The 22,324-nt window shown below is 67.5% G+C and overlaps 2 protein-coding genes across 2 annotated transcripts in view; one reads left to right on the top strand and one right to left on the bottom strand.

Moving 5' to 3' along the window:
* The window catches only part of EP400 (E1A binding protein p400), a gene marked incomplete at both ends in the record, with an annotated part of 54,257 nt that extends 40,366 nt beyond the window's left edge, over positions 1-13,891 (top strand). Inside the window, 21 exons of the mRNA XM_084253538.1 lie at positions 750-884; positions 1,616-1,696; positions 1,974-2,108; positions 2,345-2,389; positions 2,466-2,619; positions 2,724-2,965; positions 3,047-3,220; positions 3,313-3,449; positions 3,537-3,593; positions 5,072-5,150; positions 5,235-5,495; positions 6,280-6,328; positions 6,427-6,536; positions 7,874-8,081; positions 8,187-8,365; positions 9,906-10,124; positions 11,178-11,373; positions 11,633-11,757; positions 12,484-12,630; positions 13,087-13,164; positions 13,622-13,891. Of these exons, the coding sequence (XP_084109664.1) occupies positions 750-884; positions 1,616-1,696; positions 1,974-2,108; positions 2,345-2,389; positions 2,466-2,619; positions 2,724-2,965; positions 3,047-3,220; positions 3,313-3,449; positions 3,537-3,593; positions 5,072-5,150; positions 5,235-5,495; positions 6,280-6,328; positions 6,427-6,536; positions 7,874-8,081; positions 8,187-8,365; positions 9,906-10,124; positions 11,178-11,373; positions 11,633-11,757; positions 12,484-12,630; positions 13,087-13,164; positions 13,622-13,891 (3,081 nt within the window). The remainder of the gene's footprint in view (positions 1-749; positions 885-1,615; positions 1,697-1,973; positions 2,109-2,344; positions 2,390-2,465; positions 2,620-2,723; positions 2,966-3,046; positions 3,221-3,312; positions 3,450-3,536; positions 3,594-5,071; positions 5,151-5,234; positions 5,496-6,279; positions 6,329-6,426; positions 6,537-7,873; positions 8,082-8,186; positions 8,366-9,905; positions 10,125-11,177; positions 11,374-11,632; positions 11,758-12,483; positions 12,631-13,086; positions 13,165-13,621) is intronic.
* Positions 13,892-18,126: 4,235 nt separating this feature from the next.
* Positions 18,127-22,200, bottom strand: DDX51 (DEAD-box helicase 51; the record flags this gene model as incomplete). Its single annotated transcript, XM_084253158.1, has 14 exons — positions 18,127-18,153; positions 18,256-18,390; positions 18,463-18,526; positions 18,613-18,714; positions 18,826-19,136; positions 19,212-19,401; positions 19,480-19,625; positions 19,701-19,809; positions 19,935-20,041; positions 20,114-20,185; positions 20,256-20,401; positions 20,494-20,644; positions 21,775-21,882; positions 21,937-22,200. The coding sequence occupies 14 exons, from the start codon at positions 22,198-22,200 to the stop codon at positions 18,127-18,129; spliced, it is 1,932 nt and encodes a 643-aa protein (XP_084109284.1).
* Positions 22,201-22,324: the final 124 nt, after the last annotated feature.

Genomic DNA, 22,324 nt, shown 5'->3' with positions numbered 1-22,324 from the left:
GAGAGCCAGCCTCTCGTGGGGCTCCTGCCTCTGGGAGCTCCACGTATGCGCCCCTCGCTCAGGCCGCCACAGCTCCCATGCCGGGGCGCGGAGACCTGCCGTCCTCGTGAGAAGCAGCTGGCCGTGCCAGCGGCGCAGCGGGGCCCAGGGCAGGCTGCCGGCCGAGGGGCTCCTTCTCTGCCTTGGGTCCCTGGAGGTTGCGGGCGGGTCTTCTTTACTCCCCGTTTCTGGGTCCGTCTGCCCACCCACGAGTCCATCTGGCAATTGTTTCTGCTTGCGGTGCCAGTTTTAAACTTTGGCAGATTTTGCCAAAGGGCCCTGAAGAGAGGTTGCACTACCTTGAGTGGGGAGCCTCTAACCGAGAGCCGCGTCTGCGTGCGAGCATCTCTGCCTGTGTCTGCATGTCTTGGCTCCAGGGATGGGCACGTGGAGCTGCCCGCTCTTGGCAGTGCCGTCCGGGGCAGGTGTCCTGTTGGCCTGTGGCGGCCGCCCGGCCAGACTATTTGGCTCCCGGGTCTCCTGCTGCTGGCATGTGGGGGGTGTAGTGACTCCCGTGCATCTCATTCAGGCTCACGGCCTGTGACCTTTACTTGCCAGTGACGTATCTGTGGGTCGTGGGTCCCCATCTCTGGAGACCTTGGGGCCTGGGAGCGCCAGGGATGGCGGCGCCCAGTAACTGCAGCGGGGCTCTTGCTCAGAGCCCGTCCACGCAGAAGACAGTGGACATCACCTGCCCATCGTTTCTTCAGGCCCTCAAGAGCATCGAGTATCTGGAGGACGGTGCGGATAGGCCCACAGAGGAAGCAGTGCCGGGGGGCCCTGACAGCCCACCGGGGGATCCTGAGCCCTCGCCCTCGGAGGAGTTGGCTGACTTCATGGAGCAGGTTTGGGGTTTTCTTCTCAGCATGTTTTTGTGGGTTTTTTGCCCAAAGGTTTTTTATTTTTTTAAGATTTATTTATTTATTTATACAAGCATTGAGTACAGTCGGAGGTGCGGGAGGGTGAGAGGATTCACCAGAGCCAGAGCGGGGAGCAGAGCAGGCAGAAGGACCGAAGGACACTGCTGAGGGGAGCAGCGGGCGGCAGGAGAGGTCTGCGTGCCATGCGGGACCCTCGCCTGACGGCCGGGGATTGAACCGGTGCTGCAGAGGCTGCGGGCAGCTTCACAATCCAGCGTTCAACCGCTGCGCCACTAGGGGAGGCCCCCCTTTTTTTTTCTTAAAGATTTATCTATGCACGCAAGAGCTGGGGTGCAGGCCAGAGATGCGGGAGGAGAGAGGATTCACCAGAGACAGAGCCGGGAACAGAACAGGCAGACTGACTGAAAGCCACTGCTGAGGGGAGCAGCGGGGAGACAGGAGAGGTCCATGTGGGTAGCTCCCCGGCCGGCCGGGGATCAAATTCGTGCAGAGGCTGCTGATTGCTTCATAGTGCAGTGTTTAACCCCTTGTGCCACCAGGGAGGCCCTCACATGTTTTTTACGTAATTTTTATTTCAGACATTTGCTCCTTACAAGATACTTACTTCCTTAGACTGGGGCGGGAGGGCAGTGTATAAAGAACTTAACCTTCATTAACTTGCTGTTAACCCTACTCAAAAAATACTCTTGGAACAGCTTACACCTATCGAAAAGTACGCTCTGAACTACCTGGAGTTGTTTCACACAGCCACCGACGACGAGGCCCAGGGCCGGGAGGTAAGTGCCTGTTCCGTGGGGTCTCGGCCTCGGGGCTTCCTTCCTTCCTTTGCTTCCAGGTCGGCGGCACTTGCCCAGAGTTAAAGGAACAAACCCGGACTCAGCAGAGTGGGGTCTCGGAGGCCCCTGTGTGGGGAGGGTTGCCTCCCTGGAGCCCCCCCGTGGCTGGGGGGCTGTCTTTGGGCCAGCAGCTGGCCCAGGAGCTGGCAGTGGTGCCCGCCCCTCTTGGGCGCGCGGGGCCCCGGGCGCACCAGCCCGACGCGTGCTCTCCCGCCAGGATGCGGTGGTGAGCGCGGTGCGCGCGTGGGAGTGCCAGAACGCCAGGGCCCTGCGGGAGGAGGCGGCCAGGGCACGGCGGGAGCGCGAGCAGGAGGAGCTGCTCACCTACACGCGGGAGGACGCTTACCGTGCGGTATGTGCCAGCGGCCAGCACTGGAGGGCCATCCCCCAGTGCTTTGGGTGCTTCGGGGTGGGGGGGCAGCCGCCCATCGTGTCCCCCAGCATGGCTGCGCCTGGGGCTGCGGTGCGCTCAGCCCGTGGTGGCGCTGCTGTCGCTGCCAGAAGACCTGAGAGCCCGGGGACGGAGGAGGGCGGCCCTGCAGGCGCATGAGGCTGGGCCGGCTTGGAAGCCTGCGTCTCTCCCCGCAGGAGTACGTGTACGAGGGAGCCGATGGGCAGACAGAAGCCATGCCGGTGAGCGCCATCCCCTCTGCGCGGGGCTCAGCTTGCTGTGGCCTGTGCCGCTCACCGGCTCCCCTTCTTGCGGCAGCTCTGGACCCCGCCCACACCCCCCCAGGACGACAATGACATCTACACCGACTCCGTCATGTGCCTCACGTACGAGACCACCCCCATCCCGGAGTCGAAGCTGCCCCCTGTGTACGTCAGGAAGGAGCGCAAGCGGCACAAGACGGATCCCTCAGGTATGTGCAGGCCCCGCCGCCCCCCACCCCCGTCACCCCACTGCCCCCCCACCCCGTGCCGAGGGGCCGTGTCCCGCGCCCCAGATGGACACCTCTCTGCTCAGCTGCAGGCAGGAAGAAGAAGCAGCGCCACGGCGAGGCGGTGGTGCCACCCCGCTCGCTGTTCGACCGCGCCGCGCCGGGCGTGCTGAAGGTGCGGCGGGAGGGCAAGGAGCAGAAAAAGAACATGTTGCTGAAGCAGCAGACGCAGTTCGCCAAGCCCCTGCCCACCTTCGCCAAGCCCACGGCCGAGGCCGGCGCCGACAACCCCGAATGGCTCATCAGCGAGGACTGGGCGCTGCTGCAGGTGAGGGGCGGGCCGGCCGCCGTCCTGGGTATCCCCTGCCCCTGCCAGGGCCCGCCCCTCACCCGCGCCGGCTCCCCCCAGGCCGTGAAGCAGCTCCTGGAGCTGCCCCTGAACCTCACCATCGTGTCGCCGGCTCACACGCCCAACTGGGACCTGGTCAGCGACGTCGTCAACTCCTGCAGCCGCATCTACCGCTCGTCCAAGCAGTGCCGGAACCGCTACGAGAGCGTGCTCATCCCGCGGGAGGAGGGCAAGGTGCGGGCGCGGGCGGGCGGGCGGGCGGGCGCGGGCGGGCGGGCGGGCGGGCGGCCCCGGCACCGTGAGGCGCTGACCCAGTGTCCTTGCAGAGCAAGAACAACCGCCCGCTGCGCACGGGCCAGATGTACGCCCAGGACGAGAACGCCACGCACACCCAGCTGTACAGCAGCCACTTCGACCTCATGAAGATGACGGCCGGGAAGAGGAGCCCCCCCATCAAGCCTCTGTACGCCCCCACCCCTGGGCCTGACGGAGGTGGCAGGACCCGCCTGCTGCCCCTCGCTGAGTGTCGTTCTCCCGCTTTGTCCTGCAGGCTTGGCATGAACCCCTTTCAGAAGAACCCCAAGCACGCCTCCGTGCTGGCCGAGAGGTACGCCGCGTGCCCCCGCTCACCCCCCGCCCAAGCTGCCTTGCGTCTGACCCGCCCAGAGCCATAGCGCTTGTGCCGAGGGACGGCGTGTGTGGGCTGGGGTGCGGCCTCCCTTCCGCGCTACCCGGGGCACTCGTCCGCGGGGGTGCCCCGTCTGCTTACGGATGTGTTGGTCCTTTTAGGACTTGATGAGCTGCTTTGGGATTGAGCAGAGAGAGCCAAGGATGCACGGTGGGGGCAGGGAGACGGGGTGTGGGCAGCAGCCCTGGCGGGGGCTGGCCCTGTGGCGGGAGGCCCTGAGTGCAGGCCTGGGGCGGGTAGGGGAGGGCAGCCGCCCTGTGGGTCAGGCCTCGTCTTCACCCAGCCGGGCTCGTGGGCACCGGCCCTGCAGCCCCTCAGGATGCCCTGGCCTCGCTGGTCACTGTGGCCTCCCGGCCCCACGCTGCTGCATCGCAGACGCGCTGGGTGGTCTCCCTAGGCTGGGGGCCGCGGGCGCCGCGATGCAGGGCTCGAGTCTGGACCCAGAGCAGGTGTTGACCGGTGCCTGCCCCACAGGGGCGCACCCTGAGCAGCCGGTCCAGGAGGGGGCGGCTCTTGTCCTGAGCACAGAGGCTGCTGAGGGTTCAGGGAGAGGGTCCGTGAAGGGGTGGTCAGAGCAAGCCAGGTTGCGGCTTGATTCTGGCAGAGCCCAGGCAGACAGTTCCAGGCCTGCTGGTCCAAGCTGGTGGGCCAGGCTGGGCGGGGTGGGGGGGGTGGGGGGGGTGGGGGGGCCCCTATGGGTCTGTTGCTCTGCCGCTTGGGGGGCCAGGCTGCGGGCCTCAAGAGTGTGGAGCAGGGAGGGCTGCCAGCAGCCTGTCGCAGGGCGGGAGGAGGGGCGAGGGAGGCGGCTGCTCTGAGTGTATCTCCAGCCTGCAGTGCTGGGTGTTGTCTGGGCAGAGAGCGGAGGCTGGAGCAGCTGGGGGTGGGGGGGCGCGTGCGCAGGTCTCTCGGTGCCTTGGACTGGTGTCTGTGAGAGAGACGTGTTCCATGCCGGGGGCAGGATGGAGGTGGACAGCTGGCAGGAGGGAGGTCCTTGGCCGGCAGGAGAGGGATCCCCAGCCAGGTGAGAGGGAAGGAAGGTGGAGCCTCACGGAACAAGAGCCACCTGCAGGGTGGGGGTCGTGCTGCCTCACGGCCCAGGTGGCTTTCCCTGCAAGGCCCTGCGGGGCAGGCGCAGGTGGGGTGGAGGGACAGGCCAGGGAGTGGGCACAGGGCAGGCAGGAGTGAGAGGCGAGCACCGCGTGGCTGGGGCCCTAAGTGGACCGGAGGAGGGTGCGTGGGCATGGCAGTGGCCGTCGTGGTGGGATGCAGAGCCTCGTGGGGCAGGGCACGCGTGTTCTTGCTTGCCGGGTGGGCGGGCCTGGAGCACATTGGGCAGCAGTGGTGGGAGGCTGGTGGCGCCGCGGGTGGCTCTCCTCAGTCCCACTCATGTCTTTCAGCGGGATCAACTATGACAAGCCGCTGCCCCCCATCCAGGTGGCCTCGCTGCGTGCAGAACGCATCGCCAAGGAGAAGAAGGTGGGGCCCTGGGCTCCGCCTCTGCCGGGGAGGTGCCGGGGCGGTGAGGCCTGCCCCGGACAGCCTCTTCCTTCCCACCCACAGGCGCTGGCCGACCAGCAGAAGGCTCAGCAGCCGTCTGTGGCGCAGCCCCCGCCGCCGCCCCCGCCACAGCCGCAGCCCCCGCCCCCGCAGCCGCCGCCGCCACCGCTGCCCCAGCCCCAAGCGGCGGGCAGCCAGCCCCCAGCCGGGCCACCAGCCGTGCAGCCCCAGGCCCAGGCCCAGGCCCAGGCCCAGCCGCCGCCCACCCCTGCCCCGCCCAAGGTGCCGCCCGCCATCACCACAGTGGGCAGCGCTGCTGTGCTGGTGAGACGCCCCCTGCGGTGGGCCGGCGGGCGGGCAGGGGGCCCCTTGGGGGGGCCCCATTCACGGACTCACAGCCGGGTCCTGCAGGCGAGGCTGAGCCGTCTCCGAGAGGGAGGGGCTGCCTGGAGGGCCCTTCCCATGCACACCGACCTGCGCCCCAGGCGGCTGGGCTGGGCTTCTCCAGCGGGGGCAGGGGCGGGACCGCTGCTCTTGGACTGGTGGCACAGAGCGGGCAGCACCTGCGACAGGCCACCCCAAGGGCCCCACCTGCCCTCCTCGGAGCCTTGCCCTGCTCAGGCGTGCCCCAGAGGAACGTGCTCGTGTACACAGGCGCGTGTCCTCTCGCCCAGGCGCGCCCACGTCACCCCTGCCCCTGGGACACCAGCTGGGCAGGCGGCACCACCGCGAGGGGTCCGTGCACCCTCCGCTAGAAAGCGACCTCACTCAGCATGGGCTCAAGGAAATACTCTTCTTCCCGGGAGGCTCTCCTATGGGGTGGGGGCAGCTGACCAAGGGCCTCTCTGCAGAGCCAGCTTTGGCCAAGGCCTCCTTGACGGGAGTCACCAAAAAAAAGAGTGAAACAGCAGAGGCCCCGAGCTTGGCAGACGCGAGGGGCAGGGGGCAGACCCTGGTGTCCAGGGACAGCCAGGGTGGAGTGGAGTAGGGCTGGAGAGGCCCAGGTGGCCAGTGCCCTTGGTGTCAAGAGCTGGGATTTGACAGAACTGGGAAGCCTGGAGGCCTTGCTGCGGAGCGTGGCTGCAGCTGACAGGGCTGCTTTCTTTAGCAGGCAGGTGCCATTAAGACGTCCGTCCCTGGGTCAAGCATGCCGGCTGGTAAGGCCTCGCCTCAGAGAGCCCTCTTGCCTCCTCCCCGCGCCCCCGGGCAGCATGGGCAGCCTGCCGGCCTCATCCTCATGGGCCTCTCCCTACAGGCACCGTGAGTGGGAACGTGATTGTGAACACCATCGCTGGGGTGCCCGCGGCCACCTTTCAGTCCATTAACAAGCGCCTGGCTTCACCTGCGGCCCCGGGGGCCCTGACCGTGAGTTGCCCTGCTCCTGGCCCTTGCTCGGTGTGGGGCCCAGGGCACTGGGGGGGCTGCTGCTTTCTAAGAGAATTCTCTGTCGATAAAGAAAGCGTCGGTCTAGTTCGAGCTGCGTGAAGTGAGGTGAATGTTGGGAGCTGTCTGCAAGGGCGCCACACCCCAGCCTGCACAGACCAATCACGCACTTGCATCCAACCGGGAGGGTCCCTGCGGGCCCCAAAGACGGGATGCGTGTCCGCACTGCGCCCCAGGTGCGTTGGCTCTGTGCATGAGGCGCAGCCTGTGGTCGCTGGCATTTCGCTCTCCGTGGGGACCAGAAGAGAGTTTTGAGAGTCTGTGGACAACAGGAAGTTAGATTTAAAGGATGCTGCAGACTCTGAGAAATACCAAAAAGTCGTCACCAAAGGTTCAAGCCACCTGGCACACGTCTGAATTTACGCACAACTGAAGAGGGGACACGTGAACTGGACGATAAGCCAGAAGTTGTTACCCAGGCAGCAGGGGTCCTGGACGACTCTCCCGAGAAGGGAATGGGGGGGGGGGGCGCAGGTGTGCACAGCGCTCCGGGTGGCACAGGCAGGACCGCCGGGCCACGTGGGCCGCAGACAGGCCCAGCCCCCCGGTCAGGGCCGCCCGCCCAGTGGGGTGAGAACTGACCTCGGGCCACAGCAGCCTGCGGGGCCGCAGAGACAGCCTGGACCCTGGGTGCGGCAGACGCGGCCTGATTTCCCAGCTCTCCGTTCAGGAAGAATGTGAAATGCCCGTGGCAAAGTTCCCGTACAAGTGGCCAAGGGAAGGAGGTCAGAGCGTTTCCCTCCCAGGCTTTGGGGAGAGAAAAGACTGATCTGAAAGAAAGCAAGAGAGGAGCTTCTGAGAGCCCCCAGGAGAAGGGGCTGGGCTTGCACCTGGCTGTCTGGAGACCACATTGACATGTGGAGGACGTGGGATGGTCTGCCCCGGCGGCGGGGTGGGGAGGGGAGTGCCAGCCCGGAGCTGCCCTGCAGAATTGGGGGATGTGGGGAAATCTGGGGTGCATGGGGTAGGCGCAGTATCCAAAGAAGAGTCACACATCTCAGAATGTTCCTGGGCGCCAAATTGCTTGAGGACAGGCTGGGGCCTGGGGTGGCAGTACCTGAGGGGCTGTGTCCTCTCCTCGGGGTGCCCTGACGATGCTGGGGCTTGCACAGGGGTTGTGAACGTGTGGTGAGGCTGGCCCTAGCGCCCCGGTGTGTGTCCTGGCATGTGCCCTGCTTCCTGGCTTCCTTTGCCCTCGCCTGGCGCTGCAAAAGGCTTGGACCCGCTGCAGAGCCCGACAATCCCTCCCTCCCCTCCAGGCCTCCGGAGGCGCCGCTCCTGCGCAGGTGGTGCACCCACAGCCGCGTGCGGTGGGCTCCCCAGCCACAGCCGCATCCGACCTGGTGTCCCTGGCGCCCACCCAGGGTGTTCGTGCTGTCACCTCTGTGGCCACCTCGGCCGTGGTCACGACCAGCCTGACCCCCGTGCAGACGCCAGCCCGGTCTCTGGTGACTCAGGTGTCCCAAGGTAGGGGCAGCCTTGAAGCAGGTCAGGACGCCGGTCTCGGCTGTCTGTGGGTGGAGAGGGAGCCTGTGTTGCGGGCGAGCGGACTGATGGGGCCTCTGCTTGCAGCCCCAGGGGTCCAGCTCCCCGGGAAGACCATCACCCCCGCACACTTCCAGCTGCTCCGCCAGCAGCAGCAGCAACAGCAGCAGCAGCAACAGCAGCAGAGCCCTCAGGTGCAGGTCCCGCAGATGCAGGCCCAGGCCCAGGCCCCCACGCAGATCAAGGCCGTGGGCAAGCTGACGCCGGTGAGTGCCGCCAGCACACCGCCCTCGCGTCTGCGGTGACGCCATGGCGTCCCGCGCTGCCCCACACGGGTCTCGTCCCTGGTCCCGTAGCCCCGTTTCCCGACGGTGTCCCCCGAGTCCTTGTGCTTCTCGGCACTGTGGGTCCAGACAGGCCCCAGGTGCCAGTCCTCTGGTCCCAGACGGGCTCTGGTGCCATCTCCGCTTGGGCGCCGGTGTCCGGACCGTGCCTGTCAGCCGTGAGCCGGCAGCGGCGTGCGTGGTTGTGATCCCTTTAAAAGGAAGCGTCACGTTCCCGCCATGGAAGGGTCATGTCGGTGCTGGCGCAGAAGCGGCCCGGGAACACGCGCTGAGCGCACACGTGGGCTCCCGGCCGCCTGCGCCTGCCACCGCTGCTGCCTGCACACGGCCTCCCGCGGCCACCGCCAGGGCCCACGCCCCGACCGGGGTGGAACGCAGCCACAGAGGCAGCCATGGTCCTCTCGGCTGTGGCGGTCGCCGGTGGACACGGCCCGCGGCGCCGGGGCTGGAGATGGCGAGTCAGCTGTGCAGCCCGGCGGCGGCCACGGGCAGGCCCTCGTGGGCGGAGGCCAGGTGAGAGGGCACCCGGTGTGCGCCTCACTCACGGCCACCGTGCTGGGCAGCCTGGATCCCCAGCAGGCCGCTCCGCAGACAGCGCTCACAGGCGCACCCGTGGGCCCCACAGAACCGGGTGTCAGGAGCCCGAGTGGGTCTGCACCCCCAGGCCGGCCGCCCTCTCGCCCCCTGCCTCCCCGCCCAGCACCTGGCCCCTCTGCACGGGCCAGCCCGCGGGGGCCCTCTGCCTAGGGTGGGCCAGGTAGGGGCAGCGCAGGGGGGGTTTTCTGTGACACAGCGTCTACCGCACAGTTTCTGTGGTAAACGGAAATCCGTTCCAGCGTCTTCTCAGGCTCTGACTCTGCGGTCGTTACTTGGCCGGAGTTGTTCCTCGGGCCGCTGCTGCTAGGGGTGGTTACTTCGCGGTTACCGGTAGGAGTGACGAGCACAGGGTAGGCCCAGGGCGGGAAGTTGAGCCGAGCTCTGGAGGCTCGCTTGAGGGCGCAGAGTCTGCCCTTGGCGTGGCCCTGCGCCTGGGGCTGCTGCCCTGGAGGCCTGATGGTTTGACTTGTAGGGATGCAGGGTTTTTTTTTTTTTTTTTTTTTAATTAAATCTTCATCTGGGGACAGTTGGAGTAAAACGTTGAGCCGATTTTAAGTGTTCAAGAAGGACCGTGATTGTTAACACTCTAGATCTAACCTGACTGGTTTGCCAGGACAGGAACCCAGGAGTCTTGCCTCGGCGGCGGCTCAGCCAGCTCAGGCTCTGTCTGGCGGCGGCGTGCTCCTGCTCGGTGGGGGCTCGCCGGCAGGGTTGCAGACGCCAGGACACCCTGAGGGTGGGTGCAGGCGGCGACGGCTCACTTGGGTGTGACACTAGCAGCAGAACGGTGACTCCCCGCCCCCCCGACGGTGTGTCGGCGTGAATACGGTCCGTGTGACGAGAAGCTACTTTATTTGGGTTTTAGGAGCACCTGATCAAAATGCAGAAACAGAAGCTGCAGCTGCCCCAGCAGGCCCCCCCACCACAGGCCCCACCGGGGCCCCCGCCAACAACTGCTCAAGTGCAGGTGCCGCCCCCGCCGCCCTCCCAGCAACAGAGCCCCCAGCTCACGACGGTCGCGGCCCCGCGGCCCGGAGCCCTGCTCACAGGCACCACCGTGGCCAACCTGCAGGTGGCTCGGCTCGTAAGTCCCGCTGGGCCCTTTGCTTTCCAGAGCTGGACTGCTGGCTCGGGGTCCTGCCGGGCATCACCCCCAGCCCACGGGGGAGGAGACGCCACAGCTCCCCGTGGCTGTAGCCCTGGGGGGGGGGGGTGGAGCTCGGCGCGTGGGGCACAGGGCAGCACTCAGTGCACCGACGAGAGCCGGGCCCATCCTTGGCTCCACCCGGCCCTGGCTGCTGCCCTGTGTTCAGGGGCCACTTTGCGTCATAGGTGCGGAGACCGGGGCCATCCAGATCCCCCAGTCCTGTGCCAGCCCCTGGCAACCTTGCAGCGGGGTGGGGGGACGGGGGCAGGGACTCTGCCCCGCTGCGAGTGTGCTTGGCCCCTCTCCACCCATTAGGGAGGTGGGAGCGAGACGGCTGCCCCCCCAGTCTGGTTGCCCCCCAAATTCACACACATGCCCCCTCGCACCAGCAGACACCCCCTCGAGGCACCAGTGCGGGGGCAGCGGTCCATTCCCCACCTGCTGGGTGGGAGATGGCCGCCGCGGCGGAGTCACCGGAGTGCCTGTGGGATGCACACCCCTCACCCTGCCACTTGCCACCCGTCCTGGAGAAATGCCTCCAGCAAGTGCGAGGGACGGGTGTGCGGGCCGTGGCCTCGGGCGGGTGTCCAGTGCTCTGCGGGCACCGTGCGGGGTCCTTGCCCAGGGCCATGCAGGAGGGCCCGCCTGGGGGGCGAGGCACTGGTCACACGTCCCGTGGATGGTCCTTTCTGGGCTATCACGTGCACAAAGGTGGCTCATTTCCACGTTTTCACATTTTAAAAGGGTGGCGTAACTGGACCAGCCACGTGCTGTGTCGGTGGGTAGTGAGGGCACCACAGCGGGCGTGGGGTTGAGGGCCTTAGGCCAACGGTGCCCACGGGGCAGGGGCTCAGGGGAGACTCCAGGCCCAGGCCATGCATGCAGGTCACCGGGGTGCACCGCACTTTAGGGGACTCCCTGCTGGCCCCCTGGAGAGCCCCTGCAGATGCGCCGCCCGAGCCCTGACTCACTCCTTGTCTCCCTGCTCAGACTCGAGTGCCCACATCACAGCTGCAGGCGCAGGGGCAGATGCAGGCCCAGGCGCCCCAGCAGGCTCAGGTGGCCTTAGCAAAGCCCCCGGTGGTGTCTGTGCCCGCGGCCGTGGTCTCCTCACCGGGCGTCACGACGCTGCCCATGAACGTTGCGGGGATCAGCGTGGCCATCGGGCAGCCGCAGAAAGCCACAGGTGCCAGCCGCCTGCCCACTGGCCCCGCATGTCCTGGTGGGAGGTGGCAGGTGTGCCCGCGGGACTGCCCTTGTGCACACTGGGCACCACCCCCACCCACTCATCTTTTCTGGCCCAGAAACCCCCGTATCTGCCAGGGCAGACACGTCATTTCTGTGCAGGAATCTGGCCCCTGGACCGGGCCACTCAGGGACCCCAGGTGGGTGGGTGCCCTGGCCACTGCTGCCCCGGGACTCAGCACCTGCGTCGGTGTTCACAGGACAGACAGTCGTGGCCCAGCCCGTGCATGTCCAGCAGCTGCTGAAGCTCAAGCAGCAGGCCGTGCAGCAGCAAAAGACCATCCAGCCCCAGGCCGCCCCCAGCCCGGCCACTGTCCAACAGAAGGTACTGTCACCCGCCTCTGCGCTGCCGGGCTTGCTGCCAGCCATGGGCTGCCCGGAGGACACCAGGGTCCTTCCTGCACCCGGGTGGGGGTGCGGGAGGCCATTGCTTGGTGTGCGCCACCCGCGGGCCCTGGGCTGTGTTGGCAAAGGGCTGCCCGGCCGAGCGCCGGGAGGGGCGGGGAGCTGTGTCTGAGGGCGCGTGTCCTGGTGCCGTGTGCCCAGGTCTGGGCAGCTCTGAGCTGGGTTAGGTCCCACGGGGACGCGCTGCATCTCCGGCCTGTCCTGGTGACGGCTGCGTGGTCAGCATGAGCACGGCCCTTGGCTGGGGCTGTGTTGCCGCCTGGCGAGAGGAGAGGCCACGGCTGCGGTGCTGCTTGCCGTGCGACACACGCGAACGGAGCTCCCGGGACATCCGGTGCTCGGCGAGCACAGGGCCCTGCTCTGGGCCTCGGTGCTCCTAGCAAAGGCCTAAAAATCACGCTTACCGCAGAGGCGCTCCTGGGCTTCTGCTCCTCGTGCCGAGTGTGCGTGGGTGTTTGCCATCTTGACGGTGGGGTCGAGAGAGTGGAGGGGAGCGGAGTATGTCCCGGCGCCGGGCTGTCTTGGGAGGAGAGGGGGCTGTCTGGCAGCCCAGGCCATAGAGGAGGGCGGGGTACTCAGGTGATTGGGTAGTCAGGGGCCCTCCAGAGAGGGCGCTGGGCCTGGCTCGATCCCAGTGTCTCCCCAGATCACGGCACAGCAGATAGCTGCTCAGGGCCAGCCTCAGAAGGTCACCTACGCAACCCAGCCGGCCCTGAAGACCCAGTTCCTCACCACGCCCATCTCGCAGGCCCAGAAGCTGGCCGGGACGCAGCAGATGCAGACCCAGATCCAGGTGAGCAGAGGCCGGGGCACCAGAGCCCCCTGTGCATGGGGAGGTCGGGAACATGACCCGGCGAACCCTTTAAAACTTGGCCCCTCCAGACGGGCCTGAGGGGTCCAGCCGCCTGCAGTCTTCCTGGCTGGCGCTGGGGGCGGCACCTCCGGCGGAGGGGCGTTGCCCTGAGAACTGTGGGGTGCTCCGTGCCTCCCTGTAGCCTCAGTTCTCACGCCACCTTGAGGCACTTGTTTTTCTGAAGCACGGGACGAAAAAAAGCAGCTTTGGATGCAGGTGGTCGTAGACTCGGAGGGCGTGGTCGTTTGGGTTGGGGGGGCCCTCTGCGTCCAGGGGAGCAGCTCCAGGAGCTGCCTTGTCGCGTGGCCGCTGTCTGCCCTCTCCCCACTGCGAGGGGGGGCGGGGGGAGGGCAACCTCGTCACGCCTGAGTTCTCCCCGACTCCGTATGGTCCCAGGTGGCAAAGCTCCCGCAGGTGGTCCAGCAGCAGGCGCCGGTGGCCGGAGTCCAGCAGGTCGGCGCTGCGCCCCAGCAGGTAGGCCGGGGCCGGGCGATTTCTGTAACAAACCAGGGAATTTCCTTTGAGGGAGTCGCTGGATACTAGGTGAGCAGGAGGAGGCCGGGAGGGGAGCCCAGGCGGGGCAGCCGTGCTGGCGGGGCCATGCCCGCTCGCCCAGGCCCCCTGCCCGGGAGAGCCCCGCAGACAGGGCGCTCCCTGGAGAGCGGGAAGGAACAGTCCGCGCCTCCCTGGCCGCCGTCCGCTCTGCAGCGCAGCCGCACGGCCGTCTCTTCCTCCTGCTCAGGGCCCCGCCGCCCTGGCTCTCAGGCGGCCTGGTGGACCAGAGGTGGCTTCCGGTGTCACAAAAGTCTTTGAGCTGAGGAGGTTTCTAGCCCCCCCACACCCCAAGCTTGCCGTGAGGTGCACTTCTGGGTGGGTAACGTGTGGGTGTGTTTGGGGGAGCGAATGTTCATTTTGGACTGTGTCACTTCAGGCCTCCCCACAGACAGTGACCCTCACCCAGGCGACCTCGGCCGGGCAGCAGGTCCAGATGATCCCCGCGGTGACGGCCACAGCACAGGTGGTCCAGCAGAAGCTCATGCAGCCGCAGGTGGTGACCACGGCGGCCCAGCTGCAGGCGCCAGGGGTGCCCAGTCCCGCACAGGCGCCCGCCAGCTCCGACAGCCCCGGCCAGCAGCCCAAGCTGCAGATGCGCGTGCCGGCCGTCAGGCTGAAGACCCCCACCAAGCCTCCGTGTCCCTAGCCGGGCGGCGGGCATCCGCGGGCCATCCCGGCGTCCAGGCAGATCAGGCCGACGCTGTCCTCCGAACCGTGGGCCGGTGTCCTGGGGCGTGCCAGGCGGCCGTGGGCCCCGTGCTGTGGCGCTCGTTAAAATGCGCCCGCGCCGTGGGGCAGCCTCCTCTGCGGCCGACCCCCTCCTGTACCGTGGCGCGGGAGGCGTGACAGTGGCCGCGTCTCTGCTCTTCTTCCCGCGGCAGTGGCGCGGGGCCCGAGCGCCTGCGGGGTGTCGGCGTTCCCTGCCCAGCCCGCCCCGGTACCATGGGAAGGGCCGCGTGTGGGGGACGGGGCCGAGGCGCTGCCTCCCGCGCCTGCCGAGGCCCCGCCGCGCCGTGGCGTTAGGTCGCAGGTGTCCCTGCCGCGGGCAGGGGCGCCTCGCTCAGAGCCGGGTGGCGCGCCCCAGCCCCGTGTCCCCCCTCCCCCCAGGGCCCCTCACGCACCCGCACGTCCCCCCGGCCTCGGGGGGGTGAAGGGCCGCACCCTTGCTGGAGGCCTCGCGGGCATCCTATCCTGGGGCCATGGGCCCGCCAGGGCAGCCCGGCTCCTGCTGCCTCCGTCCACTGTCCAGAACCACCCCGGCAGCGTCTTACTGGCTGGGCGTCTTCTCCGGAGGCGTCCCCGGGCCGGGAGGGCCCCTCAGCCGCCTTAGCCCGGCCCGAGCGCTGCCCCGTGCGCCCGAGCTGCGTGGCGGCGCCCGCCCTGCGGGAGACTCACTTGAGTCCTCAGAGAAACCTGGGGAAAGCGCAAATGGCCGTGCAGGGGCGCCGCCTGACCCTTGTCCTTGGGGAGCTGCGCCCCAGAGGCAGACGTGGGGGGGAAGGGACGCCCCTCGGGAGTTTTCAGAGGAGCCTGTCTTGGGGGGGGTCGTCTCGTGCCTCACACGCCCCCACAGCGGGGCGGGCGCTCGGCCGTGACCCGAGCCCCCCGGCCACCCGGGGTCCTCCTGCTGCCGGAGGTTACGCTTTGCCAACCTGAGAGTTAGGGCGCGCCTGGGGCCACGAGGGCGCCTCCCCGCCCCGCGCCCCTGCGGTCAGCTCGCCGCGTGGACTCCCCGGGAGCAGGGCCGCGGCTGTAAATACTTTGTAAACGACCGTTTGTACTTGAACAGTGGTTTTAAAGCGCGCCGACGTCCCGCCAGGCAAGAGGTGTAATAAACGGCCTTTTTATAGACGCGCGCGCTGGTCGTCTGCGGAGGCGCGCCGTCCCGTGGAGTGTTGGTCGTGGTTATTCCATGGGCGTGAAGGAAAAACGAAAGGGGAGCCAGTGGGTGGGGCGGGGCGCCGTGGCCTCCCTGGGGGGGGCGGCCTCAGCTTCCCGCTGCCTCCACGGTTCCCTTTGAAGAAAAACGCTCCCGGTTGCAAGGCGCCGGCCTCTTCCAGAGCCGTGGACGGCGCCCAGTAGGTGGTCTGCCTGGAGGAGCGGTCGGCTGGTCTCTGCGTTGACGGCAACGTGGCCAGGGGCCTGGGCGCTGGGGGGCCTGCCTGGCAGATCGCTTACAATGCTGCTGTTTTGAAAATCAGCTTTTCCCCTTTCGTGGTTTGCGTGCACACTTTAATTATTTGTGCATACAAGAATCGGGTGCAGGCCAGAGATGCGGGTGGTGGGGAGTGAGAGGATTCACCAGAGAGAGCGGGGAGCAGAACAGGCAGAGGGACCGAAGACACTGCTGAGGGGAGCAGCAGGGAGACAGGAGAGGTCTGCTCGCCATGTGGGTTGGCCCGCGGCTGGCGGGGATCGAAGGGGCGCTACAGATGCCACGGACAGCTTCACAGTGCTGTGCTCAACCGCCTGCGCCATCAGGGAGGCCCCTGCACGGTGTTTGGACACTGGCAACTCAGCTGTCCTCGCAAGGCCACCGTACCCCCTGACCTTGGACACTGGCCATACCCCAGGGGCACAGGCAGGCAGGGCCAGTTCATGTCTGTAACCAGCTTCCCAGCTAGAGAGCAACGCCCTCATCCCAGCAGCACCCACCCCCACACAGGGTCGGCACCAGGGCCCCGGGCTCCCCAACCCGGTGTCCATTAACAGGCAGCTACCCTGCAGGACATGGACCTCCCCCGGTGGCACAGCGGTTGAGCACTGCTGGGCCCACAGCCTCTGCAGCGCCGGTTCGATCCCCGTCCACAGGCAAGGGCAGACCTCTCCTGCCGCGCCCGCTGCTCCCCTCAGCAGTGTACTTGGCCAGTCTGCCTGCTCTGCTCCCCGCTCTAGCTCTGGTGGATTCTCTCACCCTCCCGTGCTTCTGACTGTACCCAGTGCTTGTATAAATAAATCTTTTAAAAAAAAACCCACGGGCCTCCCCAGTGGCACAGCGGTTGAGCGCTGGGTTGCGAAGCTGCCCGCAGCCTCTGCAGCACCGGTTCGATCCCCGGCCACCAGGTGAGGGTCCCACATGGCGTGCAGACCTCTCCTGCCACCCGCTGCTCCCCTCAGCAGTGTATTTCGTCAGTCTGCCTGTTCTGCTCCCCGCTCTGCTCTGGTGAGTCCTCTCACCCTCCCACACTTCTGACTGTACCCAGTGCTTGTATAAATAAATATTTAAAAAATAATAATAATAAAAAAAAAAAAAAAACCCACAGTCGGGCCTCCCCGGTGGCGCAGCGGTTGAGCGCTGGGTTGCGAAGCTGCCCGCAGCCTCTGCGGCGCCGGTTCGATCCCCGGCTGCTCCCCGGCCACCAGAGGAGGGTCCCACATGGCGCGCAGACCTCTCCTGCCGCCCGCTGCTCCCCTCAGCAGTGACCTTCGGTCCTTCTGCCTGCTCTGCTCCCCGCTCTGGCTCTGGTGATTCTCTCACCCTCCCGCGCTTCTGACTGTACCCAGTGCATGTATAAACCAAACAAACAAATAATAAATAAATAAATAAGAAAAAAAAAAAAAAAAACCCCACAGTAACAGGCAGCTGCCCTGAAGGCCTGGCCTGCTGCTGGCAGTGAGACCCATGTTGCAGGCGAGCACCCATGCTGCAGTCCTGGCCAGAGCCAGGACCCCCTGCAGCCACAGGTGTGACTTGGAGAACAGCCAGGCACTGCCCACCCTGCACCCACACGGCCCCTCCCACCTCCGCCCCAGTTAGTGGGCAGCAGCAGCGAGAGTCAGGTTTATAGACGCGCGTCCACCCTCCGCCCTCTGCAGCCCCTATGTCGTCCCATCCACATAACTCACTGGCAGTGCTGGTTTTGCTGCAAGGGCCCAAGAGCCCCGTCCATCCTGGGACCCAGGGCCAGCCCCTAGGGGTGGGGTCTCCAGCAAGACGTCGCTGGTTCCAGGCTGCACCCACCAACCCACCAATGTGCAGCTGGCACATGCCTGACGGGCCCTAAAGGCGCCAGGCCAGCCGGGCTGCAGCGTGGGTGCTCGCCTGCAGCATGGGTCTCACTGCCAGCAGCAGGCCTGGGTGGCAGCAGTGATCATCCCCGCAGACGGTGGCCTAGGCAGGCAGAAGCTGCCTGGGGTCCAGCCAAGGGAAGCAGCCAGGGACACAGTGGTGCTGGCCCGTGGCCCACAGCATCCGGGCCTGACCGGGCACCCTGGCTCCCCAGGGCCAAGAGGCCACCGGGCCAACAGGCCCCGGACCCGAGGGAAGGCCCTGCGGACAACCAACCGCCTCTGCTCGGGTGGCCATGCCCCCACGGGGCACCGCAGCTTCCGTTTCTCTGCTGGGCAGGTGACGGGGGGTTGGGGGGGAGCAAGGGCCACGGCGCCTGCCTGTTCTGTACGTGTTTTATTTAACATCCTCATGCGAGCCCTGAAGGCGCCTTCGTCAGGTCAGCAGTGGAGGCCCCAGGCCCACGTCACCACCCATGAAGATGCCCTGGGGTGGCAGGACCCACAGCAGGGTCTCGGGTCTGCAACACCACGCGCGGAGGGCACACAGGGAGCATGTGGTCCAGCCGGTGCCCCCCCCCTTCACATGCACCGGGGAGGTCCGGGGATTCCAGCTGACCCCGCTGCGGCTAAACACCCACCAATCCTGGGGTCGTGCTGAACAGAAAGCGCAGTCCTGCTTGAGGCTGACCCGCCTGTCCCCGACTGGCAGGAGCCTGGATGGCGGCCCTTCCCCCTCGGGAAACCGAGGGACTGCGGTCGGCTCCTCGGCCAGCGCCCAGCAAGCAGGGCTTTCCTGAAGGGAAGATGGAGGCGCCACCCTTGGGGTGCAAAGGGCCAGCTCCGTTCTGGCCGCCTGTCCTCTGAGCCCATCTAGGCCGCCTTCTGAGCTCGCTCCTCCTGTGTCGGGTGGGGAGAGGCTCAGCTCCACAGTTGTCCCCCGCCCCCACCCGCGGGGCCCTGACTTCCCTGGGAGTGCCTCCCGCGACACCCGGCTCCCACCTTGACAGCCTGCTCCAGCTGGGCCAGGGCCGCCTCGTAGCGCGGGGCCAGTGGCTGCAGGTCCTGGCTGGGGACCTCGTGGCGCGCCAGCTCGGGCACCCCAGCTTCTGCCAGCATGCGGAGGAACCGCCTCTCCTGGAAGCAGCACACGTGTGGGCGGGCGCCCCAGCAGTGCACCCTGAGGGCCCGTCCCAGGCCCGGCCTGACCTGCACTTTGAGGAGCAGCGTGAAAGCCTGTCCGCTCTTCCCGGCGCGCGCCGTCCGTCCGACCCTGAAACCAGCACAACGTCTCTGGGCACTGCCCAGCCCCCAGGGTCTCCCACAAGCCCCCGAGCTGGTGCTCAGCTGGTGCCCTACCGGTGCACATAGGTCCGCAAATACTGGGGTGCATCATAGTTCACCACCAGCTGCACGCCTTGCACGTCGATGCCACGGGCCACGGCGTCTGTGCTGATGAGACTGCGGGACACGAGGGGCTGGGCCAACAGCGGCAACAGCGGGACCCCCTTGCTGCTGCTGCTGCCGGCGCCGCTGAGGCAGGAGGCCCACCCGGGAGCGCCCAGCACTCACAGCCGGATCTTCCCCTGCTCAAACTGCTTCAAGATGGCCTTCCTCTGGCCAGGCCCGTAGCGGGAAGAGAACTCGGCCACAGTCACACCCCCGAAAGCCTGGGCGAGCAGGAAGAGCCTGTGGGAGAAGCCAGCGCAGGTGGGCAGGACCGGAGCAGCCGCCCGCCCACCTGCACCTGCCAGTGGGAGTGCCGACCTGTGGGAGTTCTCCCGCGAGTTGGTGAAGCAGAGGACCCTTGAGAGGTTCATCTCCAAGATCAGATGCAAGACGATCAGCGGCTTGAAGCGGAGACGACAAGGCACGTAGTGGTGCTGGGGGGAGAGGGTGGGATTGGCGCCGCCCCCCCAGCACCTGGGCGCCCCACCACACCCCAGGCGCCCCCTCACCGTGAGCCCTGTGGGGAAGGCATACTTCCCCCCCAAGTCCTTGTCCCCGGTGTCTCCGGGGGCACTGCCTGCCAGTGCAGCAGAGAAGAGCCGAGGCTGGTAGAGGCCAAGCTGCTGCAGCTTCTCGGGGTTCTGGGTCAGCGTGGCCGAGAAGAGCAGCTTCTGCAGGGGCATCTGGGGGCAGCAGGAGCTGAGAGAGGTAGGTGAAGACCTGTCACCCCAGAGCAGGTCTGCCTGGGGGGCGGGGGCGGGGGACTCCGGTGGGTACCTGGCAGCAGTCACAACCGGGGTCTGCCTTCGCTGCAGCAGAGCCAGGGAGTCCTCGGCACCCGCACTCGGGAAGGCTGCAGCTACCACCCGTGGCAGCCAGGACTGGTGCATGCTGTCGAGCATGCGGTCGGCCTCGTCGATGACCTGGGGGCCGGGGAAGGGGGTCTGGAGGCTGCTGAGGGCAACCTGCTCCCCTCCCGCCTCAGACGCGTGACCTACCAAGAAGCGGAGCTGCTGGAGGCTGAATCCTGGGGTCTGGTCGATGTGGTCCACCAGGCGGCCCGGCGTGGCTACCACTATGTCGGCCAAGCAACGGAAGCCGTCCACTCTGCAAGGCCGAGCTGGCTCAGCACAGCCGCCCCCAACTCGGGAGCCGGCAGCGGCAGCGCCCCACCACCCACCCTGGCACGAGCCGGGTGCCTTCCAGAAGAGCCCAAGGCTGGCAGGACCTACGTCTTCTGGACGAGGCTCTCTTGCTCCCTGGCCAGTGACTTCTGCCCGGTGACCAGAGCAACTCGCAGAGGGGTGGCGTCCGTGTAGACATTGAAGACTTTGCTCACCTGCGGAGGAGCAGCCGTTACCACCGGCCCGTCCACCGCGGCAACCAGGTCCAGGCCGCGCCAGGCACCTACCTGCTGGGCCAGCTCCTTGGTCGGCAGCACCACCAGGGCGCGGACCTGGCACACAGCACGAGGCAGCAGGGCCTGCGGGGAAGGTGGGTCAGCCGGGCCGGCACCCCACCTGTGGCACCTATGTGCAAGGGGTCACACTCACCTGCACCACGGGGAGAACAAAGGTCAGCGTCTTCCCGCTGCCGGTTGGGGCAGAAACACAGAGGTCGCTGGGCCTGTAGCCACCCCTGCCCACCAGAAACCCGCCGGCTGCAGTCTGCAGGAGCACGGGGATCACCGCTGCCTGGACTGGACGGAGGGTGGGGAGCCGAGTCAGCCAGCACCGCGCCAGCAGCCCGGGCCCGGGCCAGACATCTCCCAGCACCCCCAGGCCAGAGCACCTGGAAAGAAGGATGAGATGCCCTGTGCCCGCAGCTTCTTCTGCAGCTCAGGGTGCACTTCGGGGACGTCCGCCACAGGCACCAGGCCTTCGGTGACGCTCTTCCCCACGCAGCTGGGCTCGGCCAGCCATGCCGGCAGGAAAGGCTGGACCTACATTCCAAGGGAAAGCAGAGGCTGGTGAACGTTCCTGGGGCTGCCCACCCCCCCCCAAGGGGCAGGGCTCCCAGAAACCCACAGCAGGGCCTGCCCAGGCTGAAGAGGCTATGAGCAGGAAGCACGCATGCAGCTCCTCCTCCGGCCCGGCACCCTGGGCGAACCCCCATCCCACCCACACCCCACTGCTCACAGACTCACTGCCAGATGGCCTCGGCAGGAGTCCCCACCACCCCTGCAGCAGCTGTTTCTTCACCGTGACCCTGCCACCAGGTTTAGTATCATTTTTTTTTTTAAGATTTATTTATGCACACAAGAGCTGGGCTACAGGCCAGAGGTGTGGAGAGTGAGAGGACTCCCCAGAGACGGAGCGGGGAGCAGAACAGGCAGATCTACTGAAATCCACTGCTGAGGGGAGCAGCGGGGAGCCAGGGGAGGTCTGCTGCGCCCTGTGGGTAGCTCCCTGGCCGGGGATGGAGAGGCTGCGGGCAGCTTCATAGGGCTGAGACTTAACCCCTGCGCCACCAGGGAGGCCCCTAGTATTCTGAAGGACACAAGAGCTTTTGGAACCAAGATCTGCGGCAGGGTATTAATTCAACTCAAAAGTTAGGTGAAAACAGTAACCCAGGCACAATCAACTTCTTTTTAAAAACCGGAGTCGCTATCAGAGCCACCCTAAAAGCAACGGCCCGTCAAGCGTTCAGACGCAACAAACAGCACGTCTGTGTTCCTCCCCGAAACGTCCACCGAGTGCGAACTCAGCGCCGGACAAACTTCAACAACCAATGAGCCGCTCGCGGCGGGCCTCCTCTCTGCGCAGCCCCGCGACAAGAGAACGGGTTCGGCCGCATCCCCGCCCAGAGCCGCGGCTCGCGCGGCCCCGGCGCTGCCAGGGGAAGGTCCTCAGAGCACAGGGAACTCGGGGCGCCGGCAGACGCTCCCGCCGCGCGCCCCAAGTCAACACTGAGGCGGCGGCCGCGACAGAGCGCCCGGCCCGACCCCACGGAACGAGGCTGAGGCGCGGAGGGGCAGGAAAGGCCGGGCCCCCGCCTGAGGCGTCCGCCCCGGCCACGCGCGCAGCCCGGCCCGCCCGAGCCCGCCCGCCCGGCCCGCGCCCCGGCGCTCACCCTGGGCGCCCTGGTCCGCCCGAAGCCTCCGAGCACCGGGCCGGGCGCGGGCCCCGGCGCCTCCTCGCGGCTCTCCGCGCGGCAGAAACGGGGCGGGCGGCGCGTGGGCTCCGCGCGGGCCGGGCCCGGGTCCGGGTCCGGGTCCGGGTCCGCCCCCGGGGCCCCCGCGCCCCCGCCGTCCGCCCTCGGCCGCTTCCTCGGCGGCGCCCGCGGGCTCCCCGGCGCCCCGGCGCCCTCGCGGCCCCGCGCCCCGCGCCGCCGCCGCCGCCGCCCCGCCGCCGCCGCCGCGGCCGGCGCCGGCTCCCGCGGCGGCTTCTGCCGCTCCCGCTCGCGCGCCCGGCTCTGCAGCCGCTCCAGCAGCGCGCGGGCCCGGCCGGCCGCGCCCGCCTCGGGGCCCGGGTAGCGCGCGACGTGGAACAGCGCCATGTTGCCAGCGCGCCCCGGCCCGGCGCGGGCGTGACGTCGGGCGACGCGTCGCGGCGGTGCGTCGTGGCGTCACGGGCGCGCCGAGCGGAGCCGCGGCGGGGCTTCCGCGTGGGGCGGCGGCGGG

This window comes from Talpa europaea, assembly GCF_964194135.1.
Source record: "Talpa europaea genome assembly, chromosome: 14".
Classification (NCBI taxonomy): domain Eukaryota; kingdom Metazoa; phylum Chordata; class Mammalia; order Eulipotyphla; family Talpidae; genus Talpa; species Talpa europaea.
Note: the sequence above shows the minus strand (reverse complement) of the source record. Positions and strands in the feature narration are given on the sequence as shown.